The following is a 12,500-nucleotide window of genomic DNA, read 5'->3' as shown; positions in this document are numbered from 1 at the left end:
TCTAAGTATAGTTTCTGAGGAACTAAACTTTCCCTTTCAATAAGATTTATTGAGTCAAAGAGGAGAATGCAGCTCTGTGGCTGGAGCCAAAAATTCGTATTTCTACGAAACTTTTCGTTGTATTCGGCAGGTCTGTAAAAATCATCAGTAAAAATACAATAGACCTCTCTATCTATATCAGTGGGCCTCTTTTGCTTGTCCGTGTAAGCTTCAATTTGATATACGAAAACAGATCAAATGGACGTTTCGGGTTTCCCCTTTATCAACAAAACAGGATGAATGAAACACTGCAGACGAATGAGATCATGTGGTAGTGGCGTTGTTAAGATGCATAAACAAAATATTGATCAATATTTTGTTTATTCATCTTAACAACGCCACTACCACAGTATCTCATTCGTCTGTAGTGTTTCATTCATCCTGTTTTGTCGATAAAGGGGAAACCCGAAACGTCCATTTGATCTGTTTTCGTATATATATATATATATATATATATAATATATATATATATATATATATATATATATTAAATTGAAGCTTACATTCAATTTCACATTGTTATTTGTTACAAAATTGGAACACGGACAAGCAAAAGTGGCCGGCTGATAAAGATAGATAGTTCGAAGATGACGTCACTCAGACCTTTGTTATTGTTTTTGCCATCCGCGTTTGTGAGTTGTTCTCACTAAACTGTATTAACCTGACTATAAACGTTCATGATTACACAGAGTTTGTGTGTTGGTCCGTTATACTTCCGGATGGCAATGTTGTAAACTCCTTGGCCAAGCGCATTCTATCTATAGATAGGTCTATTATATTTTTACTTATGATTATTACAGACCTGCCTTAGTACTACGAAATACAAAAGAGCTGGATTCTCCTCTTCGAGCAGCAACATTTACATTTTTGTAACAGGAAAAATGAGTGCGGCTATGTGGTCTTGTGGTATGGCACTCGCTTTCGGATCGGAAGGTCCTGGGTTCGAGCCTCGCGCTCGGCGCATAGTAGAGTCCTTGGAAAGGGCTCTTTACTCACATGCTCTCACCGTACTCATGTGTAAAACGAGTACCTGGCCGTTAACAGCGTTGTCTTTGTCCGAAAAATTGTAACATCGCCTTAGAAGCGTCATGTCCCGTCCTACATGTTATATGTTGCTGTTGGTCAGGGTCCCCTTGTAAAGCGCTTTGAGCACATTTAGTGGATATTGCGCTATATAAAGCTCCAAGTTGTTTGTTTTTTTTAAATGATATAACCAGGGATGGACAGGCCCAGGCTGTACGGCGTAACGATGCTTGCTTGGTGTATATCTGGTATATCTGAAGGTCGTTTTGCCCAGGGCTAGTCAAAGCCATTGTTTTATTGATGCAAGCGTTCAGAATTGGAGCGTGTTTTTGACTGTCCTGGGGTGTTAGTGTGCACGCGACGCTTCCAGCAACACGACTCGTCACTCTGTCACGTGATATACAACGGCTATAATAATAATGTGGTCTTGTGGTATGACACTCGTTTTCGGATCGGAAGGGTTCTGGGTTCGAGCCACGCTCGGTGCATAGTTATCTGAGTCCTATATATTTTTCGTTGACTTGGAGGTAGCATTTCCATCACAATAATAAGTTCACAACACTGTGGGCTACCAGACCTGCAAATAATTAGACGTCGGGGGTTTGGGATCAAGAGGGGAGGCTACGTGCTCTTATTTGCAGGTTTGATAACCCAATTCCTTATGGGCTCAATGTTGTAATCGAAATCTCAAAAAAAAATTGTTTTAATGACTCAAAATATTGTTCATTACAACAATGTTAAACTATATAAGTAGGTTCTTCGGATGTCAGACCTGAATATATGCACACGTCGATTGGAAGTAAACGTTTATAAATAGATAGGAAGGGGAAAAGAAATGTTGTTTTTTTTTTTTTGGTGTGTGTTTCCGTGTGATGCATGCAGTTTAGTCAATGGCAGCGTCCGGAAAACAAACATGGCGATAATCTCCTTGACAACGGGACTATGCAATGCGACTGTAGAATCGGACCCCACGCCGCGTGTGTGTCCACAAGACTACAATAAAACAACGGGCCTGTCCTGCCTGTTGTAGCCAATCAATCGATATTAATTTATTGGCCGTTGAAGAATATGATATGATGATGATGCCGCGTCACCTTGGAATGGGAAAGATTGCACGTGTGGTTCGTAGTGGAATTATATTATGATATTATTTGATTAGAATTCAATCGCAATCGGTGTTATCGCTGTAGTTTTGTTTTTGTTGTTGTTTTGTTTGTGACACTTTATCATTATTTTTGTCGTCGTTGATGATTTCGTCATCATCATCATCATCATCATCATCATCATCATCATCATCATCATCATCATCATCATCATCATTTTAATTATGGACAGCACTTTGCTTAGTTGAGTCCTTGGGAAAAGCTCTTTACTCTCTCATCGTACTCAGGTGTAAAATGAGTACCTGGCCGTTAACAGCGTTGCCTCTGTCCGAAAAAATTGTAATATCGCCTAACAGGCGTTATGTCTCGTTCTACTTGTTACGTGTTGCTGTTGGTCAGGGACCCTTTGTAAAGCGCTTTGATCACATTTAGTGAATATTGCGCTATATAAAAGCTCAATTTGTTATCTATTTATTTATCGAGCCATCGATCTGTCTATTTATTAATTTATGAATTAATCAATTTATTTATTTATTTATTTATTTATTTATTTATTTATTTATTTATTTATTCATTCATTTATTCATTGTGTCTGTATTTTCCAGGGAGACTATTCCCGCATCACGTTCCGCCTCAACCTGTACGTGGGTGGCTACAGCGACATGGAGTCGGTCTCCGGCAGAGTCGGCACGCTGTACCGATTCGTGGGCTGTGTCCAGGAGATGGTCATCAACGGACACGCCTACGACTTCAGGGAGAAGGGCTTGGTGGGGGAGTCGGAGTTTGGGATGAATGTCGGTGAGTAGTAGATAGATAGATAGATTAACTCACTCAACCCTAACACCGACTATATTATCCGTAGTATAGGGAATGAGATTAGCGGAAGAGTAGCGTCCCTTGATTGGACGTCACCCATAGTCTGTGACGTCACCGGCGGAAAAGTTATTAGAGAGAGAGAACGTCATGTTGGTTGTGCGCATGCGTCTCTCGTCCTCGCTTCCGGTGAAAGCGGCTTGAGACACTCCAAAACCAAAACTGTAAGGTGACGTCCAATCAAGGGACGCTACTCTTCCGCTAATCTCATTCCCTATACCCGGGGTTACTTTTACCCCATGCCTATTTATTACATTTTTTTCTAAGACAAATTATAGGCGTGATATCAAAGATAATGTTCTTAATTTTTACAGGTTAATGGTAGTTGAATAAAACGATCTATGCACATCCTCATTTTAAATTTAATTTTTTTTTCCAATTTTTAAAAGTGGAATAAATATCTAGGATTGAGTGAGTTAACGAGTAAAATTATTGAGTAAAATCAGTAAAATAAAATCATTGTAAAAGTATTTTTAAAAAAATATAGATCAATGTCCAGTAAACGTGCTCAAAGCGCTTCACAAAGTGTGTCATCGAAAATGTTTGAAAAAAAAGTGTGTATGAAAGAGTGCCAGACGATAGCTCATATGGTAGATTCACGCTCTCCCCGACCAGTCAGAGTTGTACCAGTAAGGTCGCGGGTTTGAGCCCCAATCGCCGCCGAGAAAGTCTTATTATATTGCCTTCTAGCACTTTCCTACATATTATTATCAACATAAGTGCCAGCTCCACTCACTTTTTAGGCGTAAATCTTGTAAATCATCTCTCTGTTATGTACTGTATTAATTTGGTGTTATATATATATAATATATATATATATATATATATATATATATATATATATATTATTATTATTATTATTATTATTATTATTATTATTATTTATAATTTGTAAACATTTGAGTGTATTCCTCTTAGTGGGGACCTGTGCTTGTTTCTGGATGAGTCTTTTAGGTGATCTCAAACTAAGTACTTTGATAGTATGCTCTTGGAATCTACATCTGTTTCCTATTTGAACCAATTCCCCTTTGTCTTCCCTTTTCTTGGGTGCTTTACTTGTTATTCTTGTACTTTTTACTATCCGATTTTCTTCCTTTTTACTGGCGCTGATATGACTTTAATGTGTTGCAAGCGCCGTGAAACCCTTAAAAACAAACAAACAAACAAACATGCTTTTTCCCTCCTAATTCAGGTGAATGCTCAGAAGGCGTCTGTGACGGAGTGGTGTGTCAGCATGGAGGCCTGTGTTCGGCCAAATCGGCAGACTCCCACGTCTGTCTGTGTCCACTGGGTTTTCATGGAGAGAACTGTGAAAAAGGTATCTTGTGTATTTTAATTATATTATTATAGGACTTTATGACTGACTTGGTTGTGTGTGTGTGCGTGTGTGTGTGTGTGTGTGTGTGTGTATGTGTGTGTGTGTGTGTGTGTGTGTGGTTATCTATGACTGTGCGTTTGACCTTTTTCAAAAATAGTGACTTTTGCATTTCAGTTGTCTATGACTCAAAGACATGAATTACCCCCCCCCCCCCCCCCCCCCCCCCCCCAAAGAAAAATAAATAATAATAATAATACAGAAGTAACTTGTACATTGCAACTCAAACTTGAAGTCTATCCTACTGAATGGATGTAAAACTTGGAATGCATCACAGGCATGTATAAGGAGGGTACAGATTTTTGTAAAAAGAGATACATGCGTAAGCTACTCAGAATAAGATAGATGGATTGAATTAAAAATGAAGAAGAATTGAAGAATGGAAAAGAACACAGAAATCAGTGGAGAGGAAATAGGAAGAAGTCGATGGAGGTGGATTGGACACACCCTTAGAAAGAATGACTTACTATAACAAAGAAAGTATTGGACTGGAACCCTCAGGGCAGAAGATCAAGGGGAAGGTCACGAGGAACATGGAGAAGAATTAAAGAAGCTGATTTACAGAGACGTGGTAAGACATGGAACGATATTTTTTAAAAAGTTAGCTCAGGATAGAGAAGGATGGAAACTGTTTGTCTGTGGTCTCCTGACCCAGGGTGAAAAAGGCAATAATGATGATGATGATGAACTTGTACATTTAAGTTACCCTTGTCTTAACGATGCTACATGGAAGGGCATTATTTTTTTTAAAATTAATATTAATAAGAAAAATAAACAAGGCAAAATTTCATTTATCTATCAAACTTAATTATTTTTCAAAATTACTCAAGAATTTTCTAAGATTTACCTACCCATGATTTCCTATTCATTTTATGTTTTGATTACTTACTTACTACTTAATCCTCTTCGGGACTTGAGGCACATAGGGACATCCACCAGACATCTCTATTTTTTTGTGGTCGGCTGCTTTCGTAGTGGCTGTAGTATTCCAGGACAGGCCTGCTTCCTTAAATAATTCTTTTTTCACGGTCCTTCGTCAGGTTTTCTTTGGGGACTCTCTCCCTCTTTCTCTTCCCCCATCTGCTGTCCAGTACAGGAACAGGCTGTCTTGGGAAGTGACCAATGCTATGGAAGTGACCCTTATTTTTCCATTCTTCTTCTGGCCACATGACCCATCCCAATGCCTTATTCTTCTTTTTTATTTGGTTTTTATTTATCTTTTGATTGAATGGGGGTTTTTTTTGTTGTTTTTTTTTTAAACCTCAGGGATGAGAGACTTCCTATGGTTGTCGTCATTTTGCCAGTTTAGGTTGATCTCCATCTTATAGATACAACAATAAACATAGGCATAGGGATATTGACCTTTAAATTCTTTTAAAAATAGATAAATAAATAAATAAATAAATAAATAAATAAATTAAATAAATAAATAAATAAATACATAAATAAAATAAATACATATAAGTATAATTACAAATAAAAACAAAGATATATATAAATAAATAAATTTAAGAAATAGAAAAAAAAATAAAGAAAACATTTTTAAAAAGAAAAAGATAAACAAAAAAAAAAACTTGATTAAATATGACTTAATAACCCTGGTACACTCCTAGATAGATTGAATGGTTTTACATATTTTTCATTCCCCCTTCATCCACAGACACAGAGGTCCACATCCCACACTTCTCAGGCCATTCCTACTTGGAGTTTCCGGGCCTGAACCGGTCGGTGTTGTCCTTCACGGAGATTGAGGTGGTCTTCAAGCCCACGGGACCTGACGGGGCCATCCTCTACAACGGTTTCTCCAGGGACAGGAGAGGCGATTTCATCTCCTTGGCCATGCAGGATGGGCACGTGGAGTATCGATTTGACTTGGGCACTGGACCAGCTGTCATTAGGTCAGACATAGTTTGAGTTTGTTTTTTTTTTGTTTTTTTTTTTCATTGGAGACATCCAATGTTTGTGGTCATTTTGCCAGTTTAGATTTATCTTCATCTTATACATACAACAATAAACATAGGCATAAGGATATTGACCTTTTAAAAAAAACAAAATAATTCTATTTCTCTTTGTGCAGCTATATGGTCTAGTGGTATGACACTCGCCCCTGGACTGGAAGGTCCAGGGTTCTACTCCCACTCTTGAGTAGTGCATTCATTGTTGAGTTCTTGGAAAAAGTCTCTTTATTCAAATTCTCTCACCGTTCTCAGGGTGTAAAATGAGTACCTGGCTGGCTGTTAACAGCATTGTCTCTGTCCAAAAAAAAACACAACAAACAACCCATATCTGTAATGTCGTCTAACAGACGTCAATGTCTCATCCTATTTGTTTAGTGTTGCTGTTCACTGTTATCCTAAACACAAACTCCTCTCTCGCTCTTCGTGCTCTGACCGTAGCCATTGTAAACTTGTAGCCTGACACTGACCAAAAAATGATATCAAAAGACAAGTCTTTGGCCGCAAAAGAAAACAAATCTTGAGTTGTATTCAATAGTTCAACCAATGAGAGCCCTTTTTTTTCCTTGAACACCACTAATTACAACTCACTAGACGCTGCACAAACCTAAACAATGACGTCAAACTATAAGTCCTAGTGGGTTCTAGTGTCAGGCTATGATGGCTATGCTCTGACACGGTTAAAGTTGGAAGCCTTAGATCCATAAACGATTGCACCGGTTGCCATTTTTTGCCTGCAAGTTGACAAGTCAGGAAAAATACTTTAATCCTCTCCTTACAACTTGCAGCAAAATCGTCACATTTGTTACAACAGAATATAAGGTCCTGGGTTCGAGCTTCGCTCGGCGCATAGTTTAGCCCTTGGAAAGGTCTCTTTACTCACATTCTCTCACCATACTCAGGTGTAAAATGAGTACCTGGCCGTGAACAGCGTTGTCTATGTCGGAAAAATATTTGTAATATCGCCTAACAGGCGTCATGTCTCGTTCTATATGTTTCTTGTTGCTGTTTGTCAAGGGACCCCTTGTAAAGTGCTTTGAGCACGATTAGTGGATATTGTGCTATATCAAATCTCAATGTTTGTTTACTTTCTTCCTTGTGTGTGTTTATAGGAGTTATGAACCTCTAGCCATGGACAAGTGGCACGTCGTCAAAGCCTCCAGAACCGGTTTGATGGGGACTCTGATCATCGACGGACAGCTCCAGGTGTCTGGTCAGTCCATGGGTGCCTACACACAACTGACCCTGATGGACAAACTCTACTTGGGTGGTCATCCCAACTTTGACCACACGTCAAAGCACGCCAACGTCACCGAATCGTTCACCGGATGTCTTCAGAAGGTACAGAGATGCAGTTTTAACTCACTCAACCCTAACACCGACTATATCCGTAGTTTACCCGGGTTACTTTTACCCCATGCCTATTTATGACATTTTTCTGAGACAAATTATAGGCGTAGTATCAAAGCTAATACAGAGTTATAGTTGCTCACCGAACGGACACCGAACGAACGACTTACCGATCACGTGATCAGTTTTTTCTCGCGTCCTCTCGTCTAATCTCGTCACTCCGGAATAGAAAGAGGAGGCGGAGCTAATATGATATAACGCAATGAAAGTTCTGTCCGATGACGGGTGGGGGGATATCACCTCTCCAAAACTTACCTTATTATATGAGATCTTGAGATTCTTATCCAATCATCGATTGCTCGTTTGACAGTTCGCTTGTGAACAGTTAGGAGACCATCTCTTGATTTATGGGCAGGCGGCTTTGCGTAAAGGCGGTGAGTGTTGTATACATCAAAGAGTACCGCTGACCGATGGGTAAATAGTGATTGTGTAACCCAAAAGCCCTGCCGACTCGACTGCAAGGTCTTGTATGTAATAACTGCGTCACCATATCAATGCTCAGGAATTAATTAGTGAGGACTCTCAGTATATATATATTAAAAAAACAAACAACGCTTTTGAATCACACGAGATACATCAGTGTGCTCGTCGCATTGAGAATCGAAAAAATGAGATATAAATCAAGAAAACCGACCGGAAAATAAAGAAACTATCATTAAATTTAAAAAATTGAGCAATATTTTTTTCAAAATCAATCTACTAGAAATTGTTTTTATTTCTAAACCTATTTTCGTGAAATAAAGATAAATGTTCTCCTTTTTGCAAGCTGTTCAACAATGTGGTTTTCAAATTTATCGTATACGTAATCATTTGGAAGCTCCCGAGAAAGGTATTTTTGTGTAATCTCTTTCTCACACCTTAGCGCGCGCGCACACAAACACAAACACACACACACAAACATATACAAACAATACACAAACAATACACATCCCTGGTCATCTATTGCCTATATTATTAATGTTAATATATACATCCCATGCTGATTGTCACTACCCCCCCCCCCCCAACCCCCCAACCATTTCCACCATCCAAGTACCAGCGGCCTTTTCTCTTTGATTCCTTATCATGGTCTACCCGAAGCCCAACACCTCGATCGTTTGTGGGTCAACGCCCCCCCCCCCCCCCCCCCCCCCCCCACCTTCGCCCGTAATCAATTTATAATTTTCTCTCTGTATAGAGCGCCACGTGCACAATTATATACTATTGAATGACACTGACCTTGCCCCTCCCCTAACACAAGCCAACAGCATCCCAAGCTATCCTCTATCACGTGACCTTAGATCCGATGCTGCATACCGCTTGAGAGTCTTCACTATCCAGATCTCGTTTATGGTCACGTGAGAAGGCTATATCCGTTCGGGTTCGGCGTTCGGCGTCTCGTTCGACCCGATTTCGTTAAAAGCCTAATGTTTTTAGTTTTTACATGTTCATGATAGTTGAATAAAACTTGATATCTTTGTTCATGTCCATTTTTAATACATTTTTTCCAATTTTGAAAAGTAGCAAAAATCTTTAGGATTGAGTGAGTTAAGTCTAAACTAACTGAATGTTGAAATGGAAACATATTAGGCATGTTTATTTTATTTCAATACCTTTTTGACTGTCAGCATTTTGGAATGAATGATTCTGTTACTGGTGCAGCATGGCTCAGCAGTACAAGGTCTTTGCTTCGTACTCGAAAAGTATTGAGTTTGATCACCTGCAGCTGCACTGTGTGGCCTTGAGCAAGTCACCTCCTTGCCGTAGCTCAATTTGCGGCGCTGCACTGCGGCTGATGCTTGGGTTACTCCAGTCTTCCCTTGGAATAGACCCTATAGACAAATTTCCCCTATGGGATGAATTAAGGGAATTTAATTTTTTAAATTTATTTACTGAAATGATTGAGGTAGAAGTTGTTTTATTAAGTAATAAAAATAATGATACATTAAAATAAAATTCCCTTTATTCATTCCATAAGAGAAATTTGTCATTAGGTTCTATTCCAAGGGCAGACTGGAATAACCCAGGCATCAGCCGCAGTTCAGCACGCTGCAAACTGACCTAGGGTGAGGTGACTTGTTCAAGGCCACACAATGCAGCGGTAATTCGAACTCCGCTGAGCGAGTCACGCTGCTGTTGTATCAGTGCATCACAGGGGTTATTGTCTTGTCCTGAAGCAGACGTGTCTAGTACTATGAATAAATTTGTATATATACAAATTTTTATTATTATTATTAATATTATTATTTTTATTATTATTATTATTATTATTATTATTATTATTATTATTATTATTATTATTATTATTATTATTATTATTATTATTATTATTATTATTAGTATATTATTATTAGTAATATTATGATTATTAGCTTAAACATTATATTATTTTATTATTATTATTATTATTATAATTATTATTATTATTATTATTATTATTATTATTATTATTATCATTATCATTATTTATGTAATCAAATACATATGATTTTCTTATGACAGGTTGTGGTGAACAAAAAGACTTTAGACTTGTTGGGCAAAGCACAAGATGGCAGGAACATTGAGCCGTGCATCCATCCTTGTGCCGGCGACCCGTGCATGCACGAAGGAGAGTGCCATCCCATCAAGGACTCGTATGTCTGTTACTGTCCGCTGGGATTTGAAAACACCAACTGTGAGGACGGTGAGTATTGCCACCTACCATGTTACATGGCCACTCCTGTAAAGACTGGTAACCTAAATAACCTCTTGTTGGGTCTTGTGGTATGACACTCGCTTTGGGATCGTAAGGTCCTAATTTCAAGCCTCGTTCTGTGCATAGTTGAGTCCTTGAAAAAGACTCTTTACTCACTTTCTCTTACCGTACTTGGGTGTAAAAGGAGTACCTAGCCATTAAGTGGATATTGCGCTACATAAAAGCTCAAATTTCATGTGCTAAATTTCCTGAACTCTTTTCTTTAAGTGAAATGAAGAGGTAAACAATATGGTTGGAAAATTTAGATTTTTAATTTTTTTTTACAAAAGATAATAAGGACGAATTGTAATATTGTTTTGCTATATAATGCTATAGCAAAATCTGTTTTTTCCCCAAAAACCAAAGGGTATGATGTTATAGAAGGAATGAAGTTGATGTCACTCAGCTCTTTGTTATTATTATTTTTAGACAGCCGATTTGTGATTAGTTTTCACTAAATTCTATCATTCAGACTATAAATGATAAAGTTACACACAGGTATGTGTGTTGGTACACGCATAATTAGGCTGGAGGATGTTGTGAGTTTTTTACCTAAACATTAGCATCAATATAGTGTAGGTCTCAAATAAAATATTTATTGCCAGTGCAACTTCACTGGTGCTGTGTTGGAATTTGACATTTATTTAATTTTTTGTTCTTTGCTTTTAAACAGATTTGTTTACAGCCGTACAAAAATAAAAATAGAAAACGGTAGGGGCTGCCTGAAGCCTCTGATCGTGAAAATACTAACGAGAGACTGAAAATGGAGAGCCTCTTCATTTTCACTCTTTCGTTAGTAAAAATAAAAATAATAAGTAAAGCACTATCTATAAATTCTATCAACAAATAATTTTTTTATTTCTCAAGTTCTAATTTTCTGCTCTGCCTCTGAATTGAAAAGTTTCGTGTTTTTGTTTTCTAATACTAAACTCCCTCTTCATTTCCTCAGAGCAAAATTTCCTCCCGACAAAACCGATGTTTAGCGGACAAAGCTACTTGATGTATCTCACTGACCAAATCGTTAAAAGGTAACACACAATCGTCGTCAATCTGGAATTTAGTAATGTATTTATGTCTTTATTGTTTTTTGTTGTTGGCTGAAGAAGGGTTTTGAGCTCGAAATGTTCCGTGTTTGGTATTTTGTTCTTTTTTTGAAGGTGTGATATTCAAATTTGTTTTTTTTTGTTTGTTTGTTGCTTTAGGTCTCTTCCAACACAATTGAGGTTATATGAGAGACCGCTGAAACAAAAAAACAAGCAATCTAACAAAAATAGTACAAATGTAAATCAAAATCATAACCTAAAGATATCATAAGCTAAATTATAAATAACCAAGAACAAACAGGCAGAAGATTTACAGAAAAAAAAATATCCCCTGTCAAAAATACAATCACAAACCAAAGAAGCAGGATAGGCTAGTAAAGAGAAGAAGAAACGACATCACTATCGGATCGTACACCCATGCGAACATCATAGGTATATGATTCAAGGGTGATGCTCCCATCCAACCACCCGCTCAAATTTGTTCATCAAAAGGTACACGTGTGCTTGATGATACATTGTACATTGTCGGTAGAAAGGCCAGGAAACATTTGGCTTCAACTGAGGCTTTTTGACTAAATGCGAGCCCTTTGATCTACTGTTCTGGGACATTTAAATCCATTTTTTCCCCTTTAGGGCAGCTTAAATAGGAAAGTCGCGGTTAGTATGCTCAAGTTTTGTAAGTCTATTGTATAAAATAAATAAAAAATAAAATTCCCTATATTCATCCCATAGGGGAAATTTGTCTTTAGGATCTATTCGAAGGGAAGTCTGGAATAACCCAACTGTCAGCCGCTGTGCAGCGCGGCAAATTGAGCAAGTGTGAGGTAACTGACTTGCTCAAGGCCACACCACGAGGCAGGTAGTCGAACCGGTATCTTTTGGATATGAAGCAAAAACCCTACTGCTGAGCCACGCTGCCCCTAAATTAACTAATTGACTTTGACTTTTGCGAGGCCTTTGTTCTAC

General features: G+C 38.1%; 1 protein-coding gene across 1 annotated transcript in view; it reads left to right on the top strand.

Moving 5' to 3' along the window:
• The window catches only part of LOC144962677 (pikachurin-like), a 142,479-nt gene that overhangs the window by 124,372 nt on the left and 5,607 nt on the right, over positions 1-12,500 (top strand). Inside the window, 6 exon segments of the mRNA XM_078895809.1 lie at positions 2,771-2,963; positions 4,231-4,356; positions 6,074-6,311; positions 7,481-7,709; positions 10,260-10,440; positions 11,441-11,519. Coding sequence (XP_078751935.1) covers positions 2,771-2,963; positions 4,231-4,356; positions 6,074-6,311; positions 7,481-7,709; positions 10,260-10,440; positions 11,441-11,519 — 1,046 coding nt within the window.

Source organism: Berghia stephanieae, chromosome 1, assembly GCF_034508935.2.
Source record: "Berghia stephanieae isolate SIO BIC M18660-M18661 chromosome 1, UCSD_Bste_1.3, whole genome shotgun sequence".
In the NCBI taxonomy this organism is placed as follows: Eukaryota; Metazoa; Mollusca; class Gastropoda; order Nudibranchia; family Aeolidiidae; genus Berghia; species Berghia stephanieae.
Note: the sequence above shows the minus strand (reverse complement) of the source record. Positions and strands in the feature narration are given on the sequence as shown.